At 42.5% G+C, this 23944-nt stretch overlaps 1 protein-coding gene across 2 annotated transcripts; it reads left to right on the forward strand.

The window, feature by feature from the left end:
- The first annotated feature begins 1072 nt into the window (after positions 1–1072).
- On the forward strand, positions 1073–23300 carry LOC101065444 (BTB/POZ domain-containing protein kctd15). 2 transcript variants are annotated; one of them, XM_003969452.3, is made up of 5 exons: positions 1073–1820; positions 4152–4327; positions 8931–9075; positions 13968–14273; positions 20596–23300. In XM_003969452.3, exons 1-5 carry the CDS (start codon positions 1812–1814, stop codon positions 20752–20754), a joined length of 795 nt encoding a protein of 264 aa, XP_003969501.2. In that variant the 5' UTR covers positions 1073–1811; the 3' UTR covers positions 20755–23300. The 2 variants fall into 2 exon arrangements, with proteins under 2 accessions (XP_003969501.2, XP_029702072.1); XM_029846212.1 differs by lacking the exon at positions 1073–1820 and adding an exon at positions 1868–2173.
- Positions 23301–23944: the final 644 nt, after the last annotated feature.

The raw sequence follows: 23944 nt of genomic DNA on the forward strand, positions 1-23944 counted from the left end.
ACACACGCCGCTAAAATCCATAAATTAAGGAAATTAACTGATGAGGCCCGGGGCCATTTTGTAAGCTATTTAAATCTTTAAATTTACAACACCCTCCATACTTCTTGTAATTGAACTAACTGCAGGCTTGTTTCTTTTAATGAGAGGAAAAAATGCCGTTTCCCCCTCCAGTTTGTACCTCTGGAAACAACAAATCTGAGCCAGGGGGAAGATGGGAGCGCTCTGAGCTCTGTCTAATTACAAAGACGGGATGATAGAGGCGCCGCACTGATCGCGCTGTCTGTCCATCAGCACGAACGTTACTTCAACCAGCTACGTCAGACATTTACTATTAGCAGCAATATAAACGTGAGCACAGCAGAAGAAAAACTGTCCTTAAAAAGCCCCAACAAGAAACCATATTTCTCTTTTTGATTTAATCGAATATTAAATTTATCTAAACAGATTCTCCAAGAAACCGAGGCGATTTTTCCATTGACCAATAATAACTTCTTACGCTGGTTGGCGCCAAATATCTAGAAACGAAGAGGCCTGTCGCACATCTCCGAGGATGTTGCCTTACAAACTCCTAATTACTGAGCTCAATCTTGCATCAATTATTCACAGTTATTTACCCACAAATAAACAAACACGCAAATAAATAATTGATCGTGGATCCGTGCGCACCTGCCCGACTCTCCTCTTCCTCGGCGCAAAAACAAACTGGCGCGGAAGTTGACGACTATCTTAAACAACGACGATCCAACAAAATCTCATTCCTCCAAAAGTCTGGAAGCTGTCTGCTTTCAGTGGTGTGTGTGTGTGTGTGTGTGTATGTGTGTGTGTGTGTGTGTGTGTGTGTGTGTGTGTGTGTGTGTGTGTGTGTGTGTGTGTGTTGGGGGGTTCTGGGCAGATATCTCCATCTAAGCCCTGTACTATAATTGAAATGGCGCATTTGGCTGCAGGCAGGTTGTGAGGGCGCTCTCTGCAGCAGCATGCATGCATGTCCATAGACGTCATTTGGTTTTGAAGGCCTGCAGGAAATTTGGCGTTACAACTCCAGACATTAAGGCAAGAGAGAGAGAGAGTGAGAGAGAGGGGGGGAGAGAAACACAGTGAGAGAGGGAGAGAACGGCGACGCGGGGGGAAAAGATCGCTGCATGAAAGATCGGTTCAAGGATATCTCATCATTTTCAGCATATTTTTCCTGCTCGGACTTTATCAACAAGTTACTCTGCCATAATTGCGCGTTGCGAGTGGAGCTATGGCAGCTCGCATGGCTTTAAACTTTAAATTTAGAATGGAGATGGAAATGAGTGCCCACTAGCTCTGCCTGGTGAACCGTTATGACAATGATTAAAACCTGCTTTTTGCTGCTCTGAATCTGTTCAGCGAAAACCCAGCTGCCTGTTAGGTGTCTTAAACCATCTAAATCACAACTTTACACCGTTAGACAGAACGATCTACTTTTGCAGGGGGTAAAGATAAGTTGTCCTTTCTGTGCAGGCATAGTTTCTGGAATAGGAGGTATCACATTTTCTTCCCTGAGAAAATTGCCTGGGCGAGAGAGTGGAGTTGAGCTAATTGTAGCCTAATCCCTGGCCCAGAGGCGCTTGGGCAGCCCGGAGCAAGAATCTTCTTTTATAGCTCTGCTCTGTTATTTGGAGAAGGATTATTGGCTTTCTTCTTTTCATAACAAAGAACAAGGGCAGTTTCATTTAGGCAAAAAAGCAGACAAGAAGCAGAAACACGAAGCAGGATTCGAACAAGAGCGCACCTTTTTTTTACGCGTATCCCAATAAGAGCAGAGAAGGGGAAGGAGATCATCATCTATGTACAAGGTAAGGACGCTTCCTGTGCGCTTTGCTACAAAGAAGCTCGGTGAGGACAGGTCGAGTCACTCTTCCAATATAAAGCATCAGAGATTCCTTGCAAGCAGTCCACGCCGGACACAGCCTTGTATCTTTTAGATAGCAGCTTTCTGTGCGTGTGTGTGGCATTCAGAGAAAAGACTGGGCTCTCCTGTGCGACAGACTAGGCTGCCGTTGGAGCTGGATGGCGGTGTAGTTGTTCTGGTAACTCGCGGCATTTGGAAAAACGAATTGAAAATATTTGGGTTTACGCGCGGACAGCGACTGGGACTGACCGCCAGCTCGGATCTCCTCTGGACTCCCTATATACAATGTTTGAAACGGTAGGGTGGTTTTTTTTCCCCCCCAAGAGAAGCGAATGTGTTTTTACGCGCACAGCAGTCTGTGGTTTAGTCAAACGGTGGCGGAAAGTAACGGAAAGGCTGCTGGACCTAAAACGCTCCCACCCTCTTTTTTTTTTTTTTTTTTTTTGCACAGATTGGACAGTTCTCCCATGTGGATTTTATTAAGCGAGTGATGAAATGTGCTTTTAATCGTGCAGCGGGAATAAGACGCCATGTTGAGAATTTTGTTAAGGGTAGAGCGCAGGCTATTCATGTAGATATGAGGTTGTACACGATTGTTTCTGTCGTTACGGATATTTTGTGTGTGTGTGTGTGTGTGTGTGTGTGTGTGTGTGTGTGTGTGTGTGTGTGTGTGTGTGTGTGTGACAGAGAGAGAGAGAGAGATCAAAGTGAAATTGAGTAGAAATGATTAAAAAAAACAAAGTGAAACAGTGATTGGGTGTAAAATTGGATGGACTTATGTGGTCGTTTTGTTTTTAATGTGATAAATGATTGGTGAGAAAAGCAGAGATAATGTCCGTTTCGAGGTGGGACAGTCCGCTACTCCCAAACTTCTCGATCCCTCCAAGTTTTTTTTTCTTTTTTTGTGTTCCCTGTTTTTCCCTTGGATTTGAAATGTAATCTCGTCTCCCTGTAATCATATTAAACGAACACGGTATTGCTGTGCAGCGGGTTACACCCTTAGGAAGCAAATATCCAGTCTCCTTTTGTGGCCGGGAGCTCTTCCCTGAGAGCCGACGGGCTTGATCTGAACTTCCACGGCGGCCTTCGCTTCAGCAGGCGTGACAGTAAAACAGTCCATATGTGTAACAGCACACGGGTCATTCTGCTGATTTACTGGAGGATACAATGGCATTATCTCACTCTGTTTCAAGCAGAAAAGCATTATTCAAAGTTCCCTGGCTTTCTGCGTCGGGGCGGTTGTGTGACAATCAGGCCCGGGGCGACAGATGGCCAATGGGGAAACTGTGACCCCTTTTTCCAAGTGAAAATATATTTCAAATAATATAGTTATTTGCTATAGTTATATCAGATACTCGGTTAAATAGAATATTCCCATATTCAATATTATGCTGAAAAGATAGTAGCTCATTTGCCTTTTAAATGAAGTACTTTGGTTCGGCTCAGCGGTTTATATGAAGTATGGTGACATAAAAGGGCACCGGAATATCGACAGGGGCACTAGTTTGGCCAGGAAACATTAAGGAACCAACCAGTGGTACTTTCAGTTGAATTTTCTTATTATTCTATTGAATGTCGCCCCGAACGGACCTTTCTCCACATATGTGCGCCCACAGTCCGCATTCTTATTAGCCTATCACTGGTATTCTCATGAGCTATCAACTACGAGTTTTAAATAACTCCACCTCACATGCGGGATAGACGCATAGTTTGGACCTTTGCCGGCGATGCGTTAATGGAGTGGACTCGTTGCTGGCGCACCGACCCCAGCACGCCGACGTGTATCTCGTTACTTGCCAAACCATAGACTTGGGCTTTGTTGTGGATGTGCCTGTGCGCGCCCCCACCTTCTATTTGGTTCTGCTCTCAGATTGGTGGTTGGTGTGTCTGGACGCATCACATCTAACACATACAGCGACCTTTAATTAGAATATTGCAGCAGCAGTTTGTTTTATTCCCCCGGAGGCTGACACCTAACATTCCCTCTTTCTTTCCGTCAATCTCTCTCTCCCTCTCCCTCCCTCTCTCTCTCTTACCCCCCCCCTCTCTAATAAGCATCCTCCTATCCTCGCCTCCAGTGCTGCATGAAAAGATGCAAACATACTTAATTAGAGCGGTGGCAATACTTTCCAAGCTAAATATGCGACCAGACAGTCATGGAAGTGATCTGATAGCATTCAGAACGGAGACTACCTTCTTCCCTGTGTAGGATCACTGAGCTCTCGTTCCCCTAGTCGTCAATATTCCCATGGCTTTCCTGTACACTTGCTTTCAGGAGGGAAGAAGCATGTCACGGCTGTCTCTGACCCGGTCTCCGGTCTCTCCTCTGGCCGCTCAGGGGATTCCTCTGCCGGCTCAGCTGACCAAAGCCAACGCTCCGGTGCACATCGACGTCGGGGGACACATGTATACAAGCAGCCTGGCGACCCTCACCAAGTACCCAGACTCAAGGTAAGACACAACCTTTCGCTTTTCTTTTTATGAAGCAGTTTGGAATTCTTTTTGTCTGATTTGTCCACTTCGGTTTTGTGCAGTTTGATTCAGTTTTGCGCACTTTGATTGAACAAATGGTAATTATAGTGTCAGTGACAACTTGAATTATGACGATAGCAAATCAAGTGTTCAAGTTTCTTTTTTAGCAATTTTCATTCTTTTATTTTTATAAACCCTCGCTGATTATATATATTTTTCTTAACCCTGAAGATTCAAAGCAAATATCTAAAACTCTTTTAAACTATCTGTTCATTTCCCGTTTTGAGTTGAAGGCACAGTGTGTGCGTCCAGTTCAGTTCCCGACTTAAACACATTTATTATGGAAGTTTCCATGTTTATGCATCATATTCTGGTCATTCTTGCCTGGTGATCTATGTTAAAATATTACCGGTACTCCTTCAAAACTGTCACTTATGGATGTTCCCATGAACAGATAAAAAAGTGATTTCTGATGTCTCAGGAGAATAATAGTCTTTTTCTTCAGCATCTAACCTCCCTCTTTCTTCACATTCTTAACTCCATCTCAAACAAGTAGCAGCTCTGGACGCAAACCCACAAACACATGTGATAACTTTTGTTCAGCTGATTGCAGACTTCACCTCTTCAAAATAAAGATAATCTGAGGACACCCACTTCTCCTCTCACCTCAGTTGTGTAACATTCAATATTTTGTACTCTTCATTTCTGCATAAATTCACAGATTCCCATGTGAGCCAGTGTTAACAATCACTAGGTTGTTGGAAAGGATGCCAAATTGGCTAAGAGAAAAGAAGAAATCCACATAATCCCTTGGTAATAAAGTCTTGATATTCATAGAGTCCACTGACAGGAAATCCCTGACAACTCTCGTTTTGTTCCTCACTACAAGATGTCATGAGAAAAACAAAGCTCAGACAAGGACAGAAAATAGACAACTCACACTTTGTTTTTAAGCATGTGTTTTTATTCATACTTTTTAAATATTTCATGTGGCAGTCTGAGCACACGGCGTCTGGTCATATGTGCTCACGTACATGTTAAAACAGTTTCTTTAATAAGCATGTTCGACCATACCTCAGATAGTTGTTTAACTACAGGGGTGGTTGTGTTTTGTGCCTCTGCACTTCACAAAGTGGTCTTTCTTTTGGTGGCATACACGCAGGCCACCATACAAATGAAGCACAGAATCATGTCAGAGCACCCAAACAGTGTTTTTCCAGTGAGGGTAAAGATCAGAAACCAGAGCTTTCTCTCTCTCTCTCTCTCTCTCTCTCTCTCTCTCTCTCTCTCTCTCTCTCTCTCTCTCTACCCCTTTCTCTCTCATTCACATGCTCCTTTGCCCTCTCACTCTCTTTCTTTTTTGTCTTTCACACTCTGGATCTTTATCTCTCTCTCTCTCTCTCTCTCTCTCTCTCTCTCTCTCTCTCTGACACACACACACACGTGCACACTCTCCATGTTTCTCCCTCAGTCTCCTCAGTGTACAGTTGCCCTCAGGGCTCCACTTTCCACTGGAGCCAGTGAAAAGGAGGGGCCCTTTTGTGTGAATTAGGATAATGGCTGACAGCAGAAAGCAAAATGCTGGCATAGCCGTACAAGCCATGCTCAGCCATGTCTGGGCCGTGCTGCGAAAGCAAAAGCATACACTCTTAAATAGCTGGATTAAAGAAATTTGATGATCACTTTTAATGGATTGGGCTCTAAATAATGTAACATGCAGAGAGAAAGTTAGTCTAGTAACTAATGTGCAGTTGTTAATCTTCTTCTGTGCGGCCCATATAAAGGGACAGAGGTCATGAAACATTGATGCGCCCTGTATAACTCTGGTAGAGGACAGGCGAAGCGACACTTCAGCAGAAGCTGGGAAAATTAGGGGAAGTGTTCTACATGCAAGGAAGCTATTTTGAAAGGACCCCTGGACATTTTTCCACTCTGCTGAAGAGACTACTGTGTCTCCAAGATTGAATGATCCCTGCTCTATCCATGACTTTGTTCTCCTCTTTATTCTACTAAAACCGCTAAATTTTGCTAAAATCATTTAAAAATATCTGGATCCATTTCCTTAAATGAGTTTAGAAGACAGATTCCTGAGTTTCATGTTTTTGCATTTTTTTTAGCACTAATTCGGCCGTGGCTTCAGACTCTCTCGAGTGGGGGAAATCTGTGCTTGAGTTTAAAGTTAGTATGTACTAGGCATTCTTCACATGCACATGAGCATCCCTTCTTGCATGTGTATCCACTGATACCTACATAGCCACTCTGTTGGCCCCCTGCTGGACACTCATAGTCACTGCAACATGAAGTGCCCACCCACTGCCCTGCTACCTGCCCTCACTCAACATTGCAGGGGTGGAATATCTGAGTTGTTCCTGTCCTGGGTGACCTCCCACACCCACCATCACTCCCTCTCCACAACTGTTTTTTTCTGTGCAGTTCAGGCACGCCATCTCCTACTGAATATTGTTTTCACATTTATCATCTGTGGTTCTAGTCTAATTTTATATTTTTTCTTTTCCCTTGTCAATTTCTGCATGTTTTGAAGCTTATTTGGGCTCTGCTAATTTTCTCTTTGTTATCAACCCCCACCCACCCAACACACACACACACACACACACACACACACACACACCCTATTTCACAAAATCAACCCCTTCCAATTCAGGGACAGAAAGGAAAGAAATGGGGAGACCAACCAAGAGAAAGAGGGGAGAAAGAGAGAGTAGACGAGAGGGGAAAGAAAAAGAAAAACAGGCAGCTTTTTAATTGCTTTTTAAAAAAGTGGAGATGAAAAACAGAGTTAGCCTGGAGGGGTATGGTGAAATTCTAGCTGGAAGAATTGCAAGACCATATGAGAAAGGAACACCTCGGGCAAAACAGGGAGATGAGTATTGGGTTTTTTTTATAAAGCATTTTGCATCGATTTCCAGAGAGAACGAGTCAGGGAGAAGGATGGAGACAGGGAGTGAAAGAAAGAAAGAGAGAGGGAGTTTGAAAGAGAGAAGGGATGGCATCAGAGGAGAGAGGCAAACCATCTTTGCTCTTGACACTGAATGTTACATGATGGCCTCAGCGTGTTGAGGTGACACATTCAGGTCAGATGATGCATGATACGGCCACTGGATCCAAGTAACACACACTGCTACAAAGTGGAGGATTGTAATTGTAAAATGGAATGTGTGAATTAAGGCGGTACTGCTGCTGGCTGTATTCCACTGTCTTGTAATAGAGTTTGCCGATGCCAGCGCCTGGGCAGAGCCATGAGGTTGCCTATTTGCCAGCAGGTGTGAATGAGTTTTGGTGGCACATAAGTTGGACAGTCATTTATCCACTGCTGGTTGCATCAAAATGGTGACACTGCTCTGTCATTGATATGCATTGTGCAGTGAAAGTGTTTAGCAGGAAAGAGAGAGTGAAATTAAATTATTTTTCTGCTTAAAAGATTCAGTGATACCTTGCTATTTACCACATAGAACAAACCGATCATTTGGGGAGGAGGGTCGTATGAGATTATTAAAAGAGTGAGAGGGGGAGCCAGTTGAGAGACAGAGAGACCACATAAAGGTGACTGGAAATGAATATGTGTCTCAGTGTATCTGCAGGCACGGCACCAACGCGGTGTGATGAAAGTTTAAAGATAACAGCTATTTCCAATCTTTGCCTTGATGAGCCCCCGTAGCCAAACCTCAGCTGCAGCCCTTTAATCTTGAAATACAGTGGAAGGGGTTAACTGTGGGAGCAAGAAGTGTAGTTCCATTTAGAGGCGTGTGGAAATGCACTTAATGAGGCAGCAACATGTGTGGGATTATTTCAGCAAAAGCTTTGCAGTTTTTAGTAAAAGCTGAACTGCATCACTATTTTAATAATAAATAAGATATTGAATTTCACATATTGTTATTATCGTTATGTTTTTACCATACATCTTCTGTAAGCTTTGCCTTTAACAAACTAACCTTTATAAATTTGTACAGATAAAAGAAAAATGCAAGAATCATTGCATATGTTATAACCAAAATAACATATAGATAGATAGATAGATAGATAGATAGATAGATAGATAGATAGATAGATAGATAGATAGATAGATAGATAGATAGATAGATAGATAGATAGATAGATAGATAGATAGATAGATAGATAGATAGATAGTAAAGGGTTGCATTTGTTGGATTGCATTCATAATAAAGGAAGTGGGGTTATTTTTCCCAGATGCTTTTCCCACATTAGTATGTAGGCCTCTACCATCTAGCCGTGTTTCATTTGCAGTCTTCTGACAGAAGCAATAATAGAGCTGTAATGCTGCATTCATGCCATTAATTTCTGTAAGTACAAGCAAGCAAGCATATGTGTTGTTATAATCTCTATGCAGAAGGGACACTTCAAACGAGTCTGGAATGGAGGTACTGTGCCTTGAGCCCCTTGTTTCAACCTGGGACGCTAATATATTTCAAGCTTAGTGCTAATAAAATTGAAAAATAAATGGAGGGTAATTGTTTCATGCATTTCACAGAAGCTGGCTCATTCTGTATGTGCGTGTGTGTGTGTGTGTGTGTGTGTGTGTGTGTACGCTGATTTCAATTTTCAGAATCAGTCGTCTGTTCAATGGCACCGAGCCCATCGTGTTGGACAGCTTGAAGCAGCACTACTTCATAGATCGGGACGGCGAGATATTCCGCTACATTCTCAGTTTCCTCAGGACCAGCAAATTGCTCCTTCCAGAAGACTTCAAGGTACAACTGTGCACCGCAACACTACAGCTGTATTTTGTCTACGGTAACATCAGCTCACGCTTGTAACAACATAACAGTACTTAAAGCTCAGGCACAATGATCCGTCTACCCCAACGTGCTGCAGCATGTGATTTCCTTCAGATTACACTCAAGTGTGAACTGTGCTTGTGTAATTAATGCTAACCGTTCAGGAGTTTTCAACTCACCCTTACACAGTCACCAGTGTACACTCATCATCATCCTCCCATCCGGCATAAGCAGTAATTAGGAAACGTTGTAGAGAGCTACAAAGGAAACATGGATCCAGTTCAACTGGAGCGTACAGTGGGTGATGAGGTAAAGTGCTAACAGACTAAGTGAGGCCTGTGTGCGCCAAAAGCCCTTAGCTGTTGTTTTTCCACTTAAAGTGGTTTCTGAAGAGGTGAGAGCAGGTGGAACAGCCTGCTGATCTGACTGACTTCCTCACAGGGGGGATCTCACTGACAGTCAGGACCTAGTTGAGAGAGCTGATGCAGCTGCATTCAGGACCATTTGTGCCATAGATGCATCCCTGTCATGTTGCTTTCTTTGCCTAGTATTAGAGGAGCAAGGCTGAACATACCCGGTGCCTGATGTGGGGCTGAAGGAGTCCATTTATGTTTAAGTTAACATAAACAGTAATCATTGTGGACCTTAACAATCCGACGTCATCGGTTTTTAATTAGGCTATAAGTAAAATAAAATGTATTTTTGATACTAATTCATAAAATAGCTACTTTCTGCTGACTGTAACCAGGACGTGCTTTGGTTGTAACTATTATACAGAGAGCTAAATGATGGGAAAATATTTGAAATATTTCCTCTCCATCACACTCATCAGTGCATTAGAGGACCCCCACAATATGATAATATGTGGATTCTACTTAGGGCCATCTAGTGGATGCAAAATTCTGTTCATATTTATTTTGGGGACAAACTAATTTTCCCGTCTAATATGTTTTAATTATTTATAATGATCAATTTGCATGTTTCTGCATTATTATCATAATCCAGTTTTTATATTTATGACACCACCTTAATTATAAATAATGAATACAGAAAAGTAACAATAACATTAAGGTGCATCATTATTGCTCACTACATCTATTGCAACTAAAAATATTACTTAGAGCTGTTTGAAACCAGTGACGAGTTACTCACACGTAATCTCGCTGTATCCACACGAACGCCTGCAACCTTCTTAGAGTATGTTCTGCCCACAGCTTCCTGTTCAAGGCTTTTTGTTCTGTGATACTATTTCCAGGGTGTATTCTCCACTTCTCCATCTCAATTTGTATGACCTCTCTGCCTTACTGGGGTTTGTTCGTCTGCTTCACTGTAAGGTCAAACTGCTCTTTAGTCTTCACAGGCTGAAAAGGGCATTGATCCTCAGACAAAATGAACATTTTCTGCATATGATGTCCTGACTTATTCCTGATTAGTTTTTACCCTTCGTATTCATGCTCTCCCCCTTCCAGTCTGTGAAGTCTTGACAGTCCAATCAGGCACCATGCTTGAAAAGACTGCATCCGACTCCGTTGTTTCAACTCATTACGGTCCCCTCACGTTAGCTGATGTTGATCTGCATACCTTTCAATTTGTGAGAAGGCGGGAAGTGAGGAAAAAAATGCAAATAGTGCGAGGCGGAATTGAGTATGTCCTTATCTGAACATAATCAGGCTTGCCGTCGCCAGAGGGCCCAGTCTGTTCTGCTGCTGGCAGCCACGGTACTGTGTGTTTAGCTAAATCAATGTGAAAGTCTGAGCAGAATAGCAAAAGAAAAAAATCCAGCCTACAACATTGGAACAATATATTCACTATTAATCTTCTCCCCCATCTCATTTATTCAGAGTTCAATTAATCACAAGGGAGTAAGCAATGTCAAGTTGAAGTCACTGGTGTGACCCCTCAGTAGGTGTGTGTTGCTCTTTACTTTAATAAATCTTTAAGTGTTTTTTGGGTCTTGAACAGATAACGAAAGAAAAAAGAATGCTGATGTTTTGGTCCATTTAGTTCAGCCACGAGCCTCGACTTGAGCCGCTGTAGTCGCTTTCCATCCAAATACGGCACATGTGGTAGGTCTTCATCTGCTTTCTGTCGCAGTGGCTTTATCACTTACTTCTGCTCCTTTTTATCTGCCTCACCCGCTGCATCTCCTTCCTTCTGTCCTTCTCTGAGATGTTGCCTTGCCGGTGGGCACTGGGGTCAGATCATTATTCTGAAGCTCAAATGGGCTGTCTGGACACAGAATTGGGGGATGAATTGTCTCATTGAGCTGGCAGCTGTAGCGGCATTTCCAGCAGCCAGGACAGAGCTGTTTGCCTTGTCTTCCTCTCATCCTCACCTTGGTGCTTGGCTGCTTAGCATTACTCTGTTGTTTTCTGCACTCCTCAAGATGACTAAAGTGCCTTGCAGACAGACCCCTGTTAAAAACATATCCATCCATGGCTTCAGACCTGTGAAGGATGAGGAGCAACACTTTGATACAGGGAGCTGCCTGAAGGGGAGCATCTCTGTATGAGTTTTGTCAGCTGCAGCAAGAGGGCCAGGAGAGGGGGGAAAGAGAGCAAAAGAGAGAGGACTCACTCCTCCCCTTTTTTCACACTTTGAAATCTTGTGTATTGAGTGAGTGTTGTGTCAATGCTCATTCAGATGAAGCTTTATTTGGGTGTTGCTAACATTTCCTCACTGAAGGCTGTCCCAATGCTGGAGAGATGATAGAGGGGTTTTTCAAGGCTAAACAGTCAGAGAAGAGGAACAAGGTTAATGGTGGATACATTGTGTTGTTGTGCTCCGTTTTTTCACTGAGCAGTGAATCAGAGAAACATTTTCGATCAACACAGACAATAGGAACAATGTGCCGTTTCAAAATAATGCCTTTATAGCAAATTTTAGATCTGTGTGGGTATATTTCAAATATTCTTTTGTGCAGGAAACCAAGAAGAATGGTGCTGCCACTGGACATAAAGTGGGACCATTCAGATCTTCCTGAGGGCCACGAAATTCCTTGCTTAGAGCTCAAAAACCGCAAGCAGTATTTCCCTCGGAAGTTTTAAAAATACAAACACAAGTATATATTATAACTTTAAATTAAAGAAATTACGCTACATCAGTAGCATGACAAAAACATCTTAATTTCCCATATGGTGATAAAGTCATCTACACACAATAAAAACATGAAAAAAAACCCCATGAATAAACGCCGTATGATGTGATGCAAGTTCGTGAACTCTTAATTAATTAAGTTGTCATTTTTTTGTCACAGGAAAACACTAATCAAAACATTGATTCATCAATTACTAATTGTTTAGTCAAAAGATTTGCTGCATTTAGGTGCAGTCTAATTAAATATTTTTTCTAATCGGAGCTTAACATCGGGCCACAATGCTCATTAACATAAAACCCCTCCATATGAGGAATACATTAGAAGTCTCCTCAGCTGATGATTGTCCTTACTTGCACACATCTTCTCCTCCTCACCTCCTGTCTGCCTCCAATAGAAAACCTCCACCCTCACGTACTTTTATGGTGGTGGGGAATTATTTTGCCATCTGGTCTTTTGGGAAATTAGAGGCAAGTGCACAGGGGCAAATGGCCCCTGGTAAGCCTAGCCCAGGAGGGAGAGGCAGACAATCTGCTGCGGACTGTCTGAACACCGGAATGTAGTATCCTACTTCACTGGAGTCCTATTGATGGCCTGATCTTGAGTCAACTCACTAAAACATGCTAAAGGCAAGCAAAGCTCTGCCAATAGTGAATGGGAGGTAGCACTGCAGTGTGCCTATGCTGTCTTTATTGAGAGTGCAGTCCTGCTGGTCAGAGGGCAAAGCCACTATTGCTTTGTCTATTGTTTTTTTCCTGACTTTGTTTCTTTGGGAGAAGTTTGGAATGTAACCAGAATACGTAAAATTTGACAAAGACATGTAAAGGCTGCTGTGCTTCAGAAACGTGAAAAGTGGTAACCTCTTTTTCCACCATGTATCTCAACTCTAGCTAATCCTGGAGTAATTAGAGGTTAAGCAGCTCGCTGGTGAATGTCCGGCTGTGTGTTGTGTGGGTTATGAGGAAGCCAAGATAACCTGTAGATAATCTGTAGTTCAAATCAAATCAAATCAATATTTATTTATTAGCCTAGAAGTAACAAAAGCATAAATTAACTTTTCAGCATCATGCTGCGTCAGTAGTTTCCTGATCTTTGTGATATTCCTCAGGTGAAAAAAGGCACTTCAAGAGACTAATTTAATGTGTGAGTTGAAGGAGAGATTTTGATCAAAAGTTACTCCTAGATTCCTCACAGAGAGACTAGATGTTAATGAGATACCATCTAGAGTGATCATATGATCTAATCTATCCCTGAGAGATTCAGGACCAAACACCATGACCTCAGTTTTTCCTGAGTTAAGTAGGAGGACATTTGAAGACATCCAGGACTTTATGTCTTTAAGACAGGTCTGAAACTTCACTAACTTCTCTGTTTCATCTGGTTTCATGGATAAATAAAGCTGAGTGTCATCAGCATAACAATGAAAATTGATCCCATGCTACCGAATAATGTTCCCTAAGGGAAGCATGTACAAGGTGAAGAGGATTGGTCCAAGTACAGAACCTTGAGGAACTCCATGGCTAACCCTACTGTATGAGGAGGGAACACCATGGACCTGAGCAAACTGGTATCTGTCAGATAAATATGATCTAACCAGTGCTGTCCCTTTAATCCCAATCACATGTTGCAGTCTATGTAACAGGATGCTGTGATAGTTCAGCCATACTAACTGTAGTAAAGGCTTTTCCCCTGATGACTGTGGTAATAAACAAAATTGAACTATTATCAAGACCATGAATACCAACTCACTGCACTAATCTCCATTTTCCAGGACTTTTACCTGCTGTATGAGGAAGCCCGCTATTACCAGCTGACACCAATGATCAAGGAACTGGAGCGCTGGAAGCAGGAGCGGGAACAACGACGACTGGCACAACCGTGTGACTGCCTGGTGGTCCGTGTCACCCCTGACCTGGGTGAAAGGATCGCTTTGAGTGGCGAGAAGGTGCTCATTGAGGAGATCTTTCCCGAGACCGGAGATGTTATGTGCAACTCAGTCAACGCGGGATGGAACCAGGACCCCACACACGTCATCCGCTTTCCACTCAATGGCTACTGCAGGCTCAATTCTGTACAGGTAACACACTGAGATGTATTGGTGTTGGTAGTGTCGGGGTCACAGGAAGGGTACACAATGGGCAAAGGCAGGGTCCAGCCCTGGATGAGTCACCAGTTCATCACAGCTCCCTATGTGAGCATTTGTGGGTTCGGTACCTTGCTAAAGGGAACCGTGGCAGTGCTCTGATGGTGTTCTGACACCTCCCCCTGCTACCAGAAAACCTTCTATGTTTCGTCAACATTGGGGCTCAAACCAGGAACCCTCATCTTCTCATGCCTGTTTTTAAAAACCAAAACATATTTTTGTGTTTTGGAATGTAGAATCTTTTGAGAACAAATCCAATGTGGACAAACACATGAGATAAATTAGATAATCCAACAGTTTTCGACTTTTTTTTCTGACTGCAATATTGGCTTTGTTTTAAGTTGAAAAATAATACTATAATTTCTGTATTTGACACAGTACAAATATATAAAATACTTTAATTTACGGTTACAGCGCATCAACATCAGAAATTCTGTGGGATTCTACAAGTACATTTAATGATCATATTAATTAAGCAGGTTTCTGCTTTTCAAAATTCCTATTTCTCATTGCATCCATATTAAATTCATGATATAAGGTCTGAAAACTGCTTTGAGATTAATTGTAATTTTCACTTGTATCATGTTTACTGCATCAACATGTTTTTCCCCCCTCAGACAGCAGCAATAATATCATGTCCGCAGGATTCTCATGTTAATGAGAGTTAATTTTGTAATCCAGTCTGGAATCAGTTTACTGTATTGGGTGCAGTTTTCAGGTGAACCTGAAGACACATTTAACCCAGAACTGATTCCAGCACATCGAAAATCTGTAACACACAGGCAGCACGAAGAGCATCACCGAGCGCCACCTCAACTGGAATATGTCTCATGTTCACCCTCTCAGCCCAAACAGAGGGTGTCAGTATAAAAGCTATGTGCTCTGGTTTTTGACTCTATAGAAGCACGCCTAAGAGCTTTGCTTTGAGGTTGCTGGTATGATTTGTGGCCCTTAAAACTCCTTTCTGTCACAGTTGAAAGTTAAAGCTTGTTTGTCCCTAACTGCGATAAAAGCAACTCAGATAGAGCTACAATCAGTTTGTCGAGAGATTACCAGGGGTATATAACAAGTGTACATGCTCTGGGGGATCTATTTTAGGTTTGGGGGCTGTGAAATGTGAACTTGGTTGCTCATTTGTGACATGCACCTGCTTTTTTTTTTTTTTTTAAGCTCCCTCCCTTAATGCAGTAAATAAGTATATTACTGATGCAGGTTTGCTTGATTTAAAGCAGCGTGTGTGAAGCAGATGTTTAAAAATTCAGAAAATGAGGTTTAAGCAGAGAGGACCATAAAAGCAAAACACTGAACATGATAACCTCGCACCACAGGATTGATATAATGCATTGTGGGGCCACAGCCACAAACAGGCAGACACAGAGAGAATCATCAGCGCCTAGAGCGAGCATCTCCCAGGCAGGCTAGTGCGTTCCGACACCTCCACCTTCCTGCTGCTAGTGTGTGAGATCACCTCCGGGGAGAAGAGCCGAGCAAGAAGGACAAAAGCGCGTGTGGACTGCGGCCATGTTTTCCTGCGAAATGATGAAGAAGAGAAATGGAGAAGAGGGTGAAAATGATATGCATAATTTACGCTTTACTCCTTTTTAAGACACAGCTCCTTTTAAAAAAAGACTCCAATATAACACCGCTCAGGGCAATTGAAATACACGTATTGCATTTTTTAATACCATACTTACAATTTCTCAAACAGCCTAAACCGGTTTATACTTCTTTTATAGATTTTTAAATGACTTGCAATATAATTAATTGGCCGTATCAACTAACACAACATTTTCCTACTCTGTTTACCAGTGAGACTGGTTATGGAATGTGAGCCTCTCTCACTAACATGGACTGAAAGGAGGTTTGGGTTTTTTTTTTCAGAGTTTATCTTTTCCTGAAGGTGAGAAACGGTTTCCTGTAAGCGATGCTGTCTTTTGTCACAGCAAGGCCTCTCTCAGTGTCATCACGCGCCCCGAGGTTCCCTTTTCCGTCTTGCGCTTGTCCCTTTAAGACATGCAGATATCTAAATTTAAAAGTGAAAAATGTGCAAACGCCACACATTCACAGGAAGATGGCCTGGTTCATTAACCGTAGATAGATGATGACGGTAGGAGCAGATGACGGTGTTTTTCTTGCAAGGGGAGATTTTTTTTCTAAACAACTTACTCATTCTGTCCTCTCATTGTTCCATGAAGGTAAGAAAAGGTTCGAAAAATAATCCTCAACTAACGCCGCCAGACAATGAGTCTCTGATCTGCTTTCAGTCCCCAGCACAGGAGAATACACAACCGCACCCAAATGCTAGAGGGTGGGGAGGGTGAAGCCCTGGGCATTTATGACTGGACCCTTTCTAGAGGAGGATGAAAACAGACTGCATATTTATAAGTATATGCACAGAAATAACTGATCTATGGGCTTGTTCAGAAGCCAAGCCACACTGCTCAAGCACAGAGATTTAGATTTATTTTTATAAAAGTTTACATCCCTAAGATCATTCATTAATTTCCCTCACTTATTTAAATTGCAATTAAAGAGTATCAAACTCTTGGCATTATCATACACATCATCTATTTCTAAGATAACAATATTTATAGTAAGGAAAGTCTCAATATGGAAACACTATTATAAGTAGGACTCCAGCTTCTATCTTCCTTACTCACATATTGAATGCGAGAATGAGAATCAACAACTCCACAATGTCAAGTGATTGTCTATGAAGTCATGAATGGAATTTAGGAGAATAATCCAAGCCACATGTTGTGTTCCTTCACTAGAGAAACAAAAAGCAGCCATTGCACTTAAAGCAGGGAAAACATTTAGCCAAAGAACCACACACATACACACAGGTCCCAAAGCCTACCGCTCCATACATCACCATGATAAAACACTCAGATCAGACCAGAGCCAATCCGTCCTTCATCAATGTGACAGCAGACGTAGTCGCCAAGAAGGGACTCCCTGTCCCCCTGCTGCCCAGGCAGTGAATGCAACACCTCGCAACACTCTTACTTGTCACTGCCACTCTATCAATCAACCACTGGGTAGAAAGAGAAAGCACAGCCAGTCAGAGCAGACAAGGACACGCAAACACCTCAGGAACAGATCAAGATATCAATGCCACCATGGTTACAGGTCTCCGCGCTGCCTGTGCAGATCAGTGCGCAGCACAGCATCAACAGGCAGCAAATTAATCTGCAGTTTGCAGTCAAGATCAAGACTGGACACTGTTCATTGTGTCAGCAATGTAGCTGCAGGAAAAAGTGAGCACAAAGAAAAGAACGTTATCAAACATAAAGACATGAAATTAACATATGTCAGGATTCTAATTGTAGTGTTGTGTAGAATTTCCGCTGTACAGATTAATCACTATTTCAGTACTACAGAGCCATGAGCCTCAAAGCTCACACAGATGAAAAAAAAGGTTACTCAGCGAGTGTCAGATTTTTTATTTTAGATCTGAATTATATGATTTGTACTTGCAGTCCCATTGAGAACAAACCCAGCATTAGCTATCTCTGCTCTCCGTGTACCTTGGCCTCTCTTTACACAGCCGAGGTTAGAGGTTGTTTTGCCAGAAGGACCACTTCCTCTAAATTGCTGTGTGAAGTCACACTGTATCAGAATTAACCTTGTCACATCCGCAAAGATAATCATGCTGTGTTGTTTAAATCAAACACTGTAAGTTGTCTCTAGATTATGCTTAAAAAACAGGCTGATGACCTGGAGTTAGAAAAGTTGGAGTTTCTTGGCTGTTCTGAGCGAGCGACGAACAGATGATATGACACAGACTCATATTGAAGACGTGCATAGTTAAACACAAGCGACCCCCTGAGTGCAGTTACACTGTGTGTGTCAAATGTGTCAGTTAACTTTGAGCCCTGTGCTATAAAGACCAAGTGTCTTTCAGCACCTCCAGAGAGGTCGCATGAATGTGTGCACTCCAGTGGCCATCAATATTACATAAGCACTCTGAGTCCCAGCCCTGAGATGTTTCCACTTTGATTCCTGCATTATCATCACTACGGTGGAGATACACAGTGCTGGGAGGTTGGAAGAGCAAGGCTGATAAATTTTCCTTTCTTCCCTGTTTTGACCCCAGATTTGAATGGCAGCTCAGTGAGATGGATTATGCTCAGTGGTACAGGCGTATGTTTGGGGGGAAGATCCCTGTGCAGCCGAGTCAAACCTGTAACAGTGAGAATGTTTTATTATATTTCTGATGTAGAAGCATCACTGGGGGATGAAGAGGGTGAGCAGGGGCTATTTTTCTGCACTCTGTGTGGATCAAACAGCCCGCCAATGACAAGAAGAAGTGGTAAAGTTGAGGATAGAAGTAGCGAATTTTAATCAAGTGTTGTTGTGATATAGTCACAATAATGTTGTCAAATGACACATAGAAGAAGAGCAACATGCTAAAAAGCTCTAATTTTATTTTCCCTATATGCATCAGGTCTGGTGTGACACAATTAAATAACTCATGTCAAACTCCCCTTTGGGATATTTTGTTATGGTTTTACTTATGTCCAACAGGCGGTAAACTGGGAAGTGAAGGCCAGCAGTATTCTGCACTGATCTGAGCCACCATGACATGTGTTAGCGCTTTAAGAGGCTGGTTTCTTTCAACAGTCAGCTGGGATTGATTTCAGGCTAGTGTCCTGTGGACACTAAAACTTTTTGCTTGGATTAATCTTAATTATTCAATGCATTGTTTATTCCCCTGTGGCAGTAATTCACAGTGTCGAATAAAATATGAAGATATTTAAGGTCTCTTTCAGTCAGTTAAGCTAAAACTATCATTAATAATATCCCCAAGTCTTTTCAGCTGCTATACATTAATGATAAAAGTGAAACAAGGCTATCTTTATTGATCAGGCCATTCTCCTCCGTGACCAAATTCAAACTGCCAAACATGACAGTCCCACATGTGTTAAGAGATGATGGGGAAAATGCAATGTGATGCAATGATCAAAGAAGGCTATGTAATATCATTTCCATAAACGTACGGCTCCTCCATCGTCTGTCATGGATTTGGAAGTGTTTGATGCTTGGGCAGGTCTCTTAATTAGCCCTCCTCACTATCAGCTGGCTGCCTCCATTCTGTCTCACAAACTACAGAGTCTGCTGTCATTTGTAGAGCGAGAGGACAAAAAAACAGGAAGGTGAATGTTTCCAAGTCGTCCTCTCTACTGACAAGCAGCTCATTGCTTTGTATGCCAGTTGCTTACATGTGTATTATGTTATGTGCCTGTCTCTGTGTTGTTTAACTGATCTGCTTGTCTCATGTGACACGTGTCACCTGTGAGAGGAAGGTGTCCCCACCCCGGCTGAGCCCTGGAGCATGCCAGAGATTCATGCGTGTAGTTGGCAGTTTTGAACTGTTGGGATTTAGTTATGCCCTCTCCATCGCTCTCTCCAGCGTTTTGTCCTCACTCACCTCAGTCATTACTCCACATCCTCATTCCCCACACGTCACCGTCTCTCTCATCCACTCAAAAAACTTCACTTCTCTTCTCCTCTCACCTCAGCCTCATTACTCAAATTAGGAGCTCCAGTAATCACCATGCAGAGCCCCTTAACACTGGCTCACTAACTTACTCCCTCCCTGACTCCCTCACTCACTCACTTCCTCACTCACTCCCTCCCTCCCTGACTCCCTCACTCACTCACTTCCTCACTCACTCACTCACTCACTCACATAACGCTTCCTGCATCCCTTTGAGTTTGTGCCCTTGGCGTAGAAGCCAGCCCTGCAGAAACAGCATGAATATTGCAGAGGTGGTGTGATGTCAGGGTGCCTGCTGGTTTAATCCCTTCACTGCTTGTGAGCCAAGTAGAGGGAGGCTAATGACACCTGGTGATGATGGAAGGCTAATGGGGGAAGATGATACCAAGCAACACATCGCTGGTGGTTATTTCTTGAAAAGACAACTTCAAATGTCTAGTATAATCAAATTAATTTCTAATTATTGTGCAATTGTCTGTATCATTGACATAAATCAAGATGAAAGATGTGTCACTACTTTCTTCCATTCTAAATAGAAGTAAATAGCCTATAAGCAGTAGAGAAAGACACTGAACTTTGGGATTTAGGCACTGCTATCGCGCCATGGTAATGATATCTGCATCCAGAGTTACTCCCGTATGGCAAAGCTGAAGTTTCATCTTGTAGCATCTAATAAGTAAATAAAACCTAACAAATGGGGAGAAGTGAATCCTGCAGCTGTTGTTAATGTCTTCTCTCTTTTTTTAAAATCAGGTTTTGGAGCGCCTTTTCCAGAAAGGGTTCAGCGTGGCAGCATCCTGTGGAGGAGGTGTGGACTCATCCCAGTTCAGCGAGTACGTGTTGTGTCGTGAGGATCGGCGGAGTCTCTCCATCAACACTCCCATCAGGATAAAACAAGAACCCCTGGACTAAAGCATCCTACCAACCCCTTTCAATGACCCCATGTAACCTTCTATCTTCCAAAACTGCCCCTCACTGCCTAAATCTACCCCCACCCAACCTCCTCAGCAACACCCCCCCCCCCCCCCCCCAGCAACCCCAACATACTGTATCGAAGTATAAGCAGAGGCTTGTTTACTTCACTGGCTCTGCAGAACTTTAACGGGGAATGTAGAACCAAACAAAGAGAGAGAAAAAGCATCGGCAGCAAAGGTTTTTCATTATCTTTAATAACACCCAAAGAATCTGGAACATTGATGGAAGCAGCAACAACAACTGGACTTAACAGCAACAGCACAGCCTGGGTCCCCCCAGTTTATATAGAAGGTTTTCTTTATTCCGCTTCACTCCCGGTTTCAGCACTGCATTGTCCACCTCTGCTTCTGTAAGAGGGCGTCTCTTAGGTTAATGGCCTCAACTCTGGTCTGCTCCGTTCCTGGGAATGTTTGGCAGATGGAACGCTGTTCATAAAGACAGGAAGATATTATCTCCCAAAAGACCATCAATCTCAAAACCCACCCCAGACCTCACTCTACAGGCATCTCTCCCCATGAAATGTGTTGTTTGGCAAAATTGATTGTTTCTGACAGTTTTAATTGAAGTTTAAAAAGTGTGATCTCCTTGCTCAGTTTCCTGTTCTTATCACGACATTGCATAAACAATTATTCTAAATAGGATTATTTCAGTTTTTCTATTTTCATTTTTCTAAAGTGAAGGATGTATGAACGTTGGGTTGATTAGACTTTGAGAGCTGTGAGAGAGCATCGCTTGGCAGTAGCTGCAGAAACGCTGATTTCTCCGGGCTATGTGGCTAAAGTGATCTGGCTGGCAGTGTGTTCAGAGCCAAGAAAAAAAGTCTCATTGTTCGAACAGGAATGGAAACAAACCTGGACGTTTCAACATTGTTTATAGTCAAATGTTTCGCACACATAAAATAGTGCTCCGCTTACTAGTTCTAAAACATATCTCTGATCTGATTTGTTCGGTTTAACTAAAGTTTTCTAAACGCAAGATCTAGTTTGAAGTTGCAGAAGCTCTGATCTTATTACATTTGGGTTGCATAAGAATGTTGAAGACCAGAGGAACATTGTGGAGAGCTGATGTTTACCAGTGCATCTCACCATCAGCAAGAGATGTACTCTAAATACGTAAAAGATTATTTGCACTTAAGTATTTCCTGCCGGGTGGCCCTGGCCTATTCTCACAAAACCAGAAGAAACAGGGTGCACATTTTATTGATTGTACGGACAGAGACATCATCGCTTTTTAGTTTATAGCTGAAGATGATGTGTCAATCAAAATGTATGGATAGCAGCTTAAGTTCCTCCAGGCCTCCAGTCTTGACAGTTTGTGCAGAGTCTCGCTCCCACAACCTTCAGAGAAACTTTAAAGTTGTGGGCTTTTTGGGTTTTTTTTGTCTTTTCGTTCTAACATTGTCACTTCTAAGCCTTGTTTTAGTGGCTCCTCACATGTGTGTGAGGCAGAACCCAGAGTGAACTCCACTCCTAGCACTGGCGCATTACTCACAAAGAGGCGAGTGGGTGGCATTTACTCTGTCCTGCTCTTATTCTTTTACTGTTCTCAACATTTCTGGATCGAAAAGGAAAAAAAAAATGGGACGAGGCAAGTTTTTATATGCTTCATATTTGTGTGTAACTTAAACATGCTGTTTCTTGTTCCATAAGTCCCACAGTTGGTTTTACTTCAATTCAGGTTTATTTTTATAACTTCATAGGTTAAATGTGCGATTCTTCCTCTGACCATGTGGCCCTGATATTAAACGAGTCAACTAAGTGGACACTGAAGACGAGGTCAATGTACAGTGTGTGTAGCTCCCAGTCCAGTGTGCTCTCTCTGGAGTATCTATCTTACCATATTTGTTGCAACCTGCCAGCAGCCCGTGTCTTTGCATCCAGTGGCCTCAAACGGAATGGTCAACCAGGTCTTTTTATGTGCCGAAGCATGTTGGGTTCACCCACACACCACCACTGCCGCCACCACTCCCTCTGATTGCACACCTTGCTGCTGTGTCATTCCCATTCCCTGGTTTTCCAAACGTGACAGCTCGCTGGAACTGCATGGCAGCCAAGCAACAAACTGATGAGTAAAATCTGAGAACACTCAGAACATACTGTAGATCCAGGCAGCGTCACTCTGCTGCCAATTCAGACAACTTTGATTTCACTAATATGATGTGGGAAGGCTCACGTGAGGACAAAAAAAGCAGAGCACATGGGGCACAACATGCTAAACTCTGTTGTGGCTGATGTAAATGTGATGCCACATCTCCAGGAGATAAACCCTTTTACATCATCGTGGTGTGATGCCATTAACCGTCAGAGAAACAACTGCGTCACTGGAGGCAAACCAATGACTGGTTACTAAATTTAACTGAATAGAAGGTCCTTAACCCACAGAAAATATCAGCATGCTGTGTTGTTAAGTGCCACCTTCAAAAAAGCAATGAGTTCATTTTATTTATGGTATTACCAGACTAGCTTCTACTGTTAAAAAAAAAATGCAGTTTACACTTTTATACAACATATGTGCACGTAAACATTACTAGCTATGTTGACTTTCAATTTTCAGCACAGACAATGAGGAAAATATTTAAATTAATGTTGCACCTTTTGCTTTAGATCAAAAGATGGGTAATTTAGCCCGGGATCTTTTTTTGTCTTTTTTTGAAAGTGTCAGTTACCATGTCCAGTGACTGCTTTGGCCTCCAGTTATGGCTCCACCCACAAGTAATTGTCACCATGTTCAGAAGCTGTAAAAGGGTCTATAAACTGGGTCTGCTAAACATTGGAATAATCAAATCTATGGTGTTTCCCTTGTTCATTGGAGCATCAGGGAAACAACAGAGCAAGACTGACTGTACATGACTGGAAACTCCACTGATGTGTACACATGCTGCACTTGCACATGACGTACTGCTCAGCATTTCAAAGGTGTCACGTGGCATTTACTTCACGTCTGGCGTGGGCCACTTGTATAGCTATTGTATATTGAATTATCAGGGTCTCACTGGGAGCCTTGAGTTTTTAGGAGAATTCTCTGTCCTCTAAAGAAAGAGAAGAATTCAGAACATAACATTGTGTAAATATGGATTAAGACATTTCAAAGGGTATCAAAAGGTGCAAATGTATATTATTTAAAGTGT

This window comes from Takifugu rubripes, chromosome 13, assembly GCF_901000725.2.
Source record: "Takifugu rubripes chromosome 13, fTakRub1.2, whole genome shotgun sequence".
In the NCBI taxonomy this organism is placed as follows: Eukaryota; Metazoa; Chordata; class Actinopteri; order Tetraodontiformes; family Tetraodontidae; genus Takifugu; species Takifugu rubripes.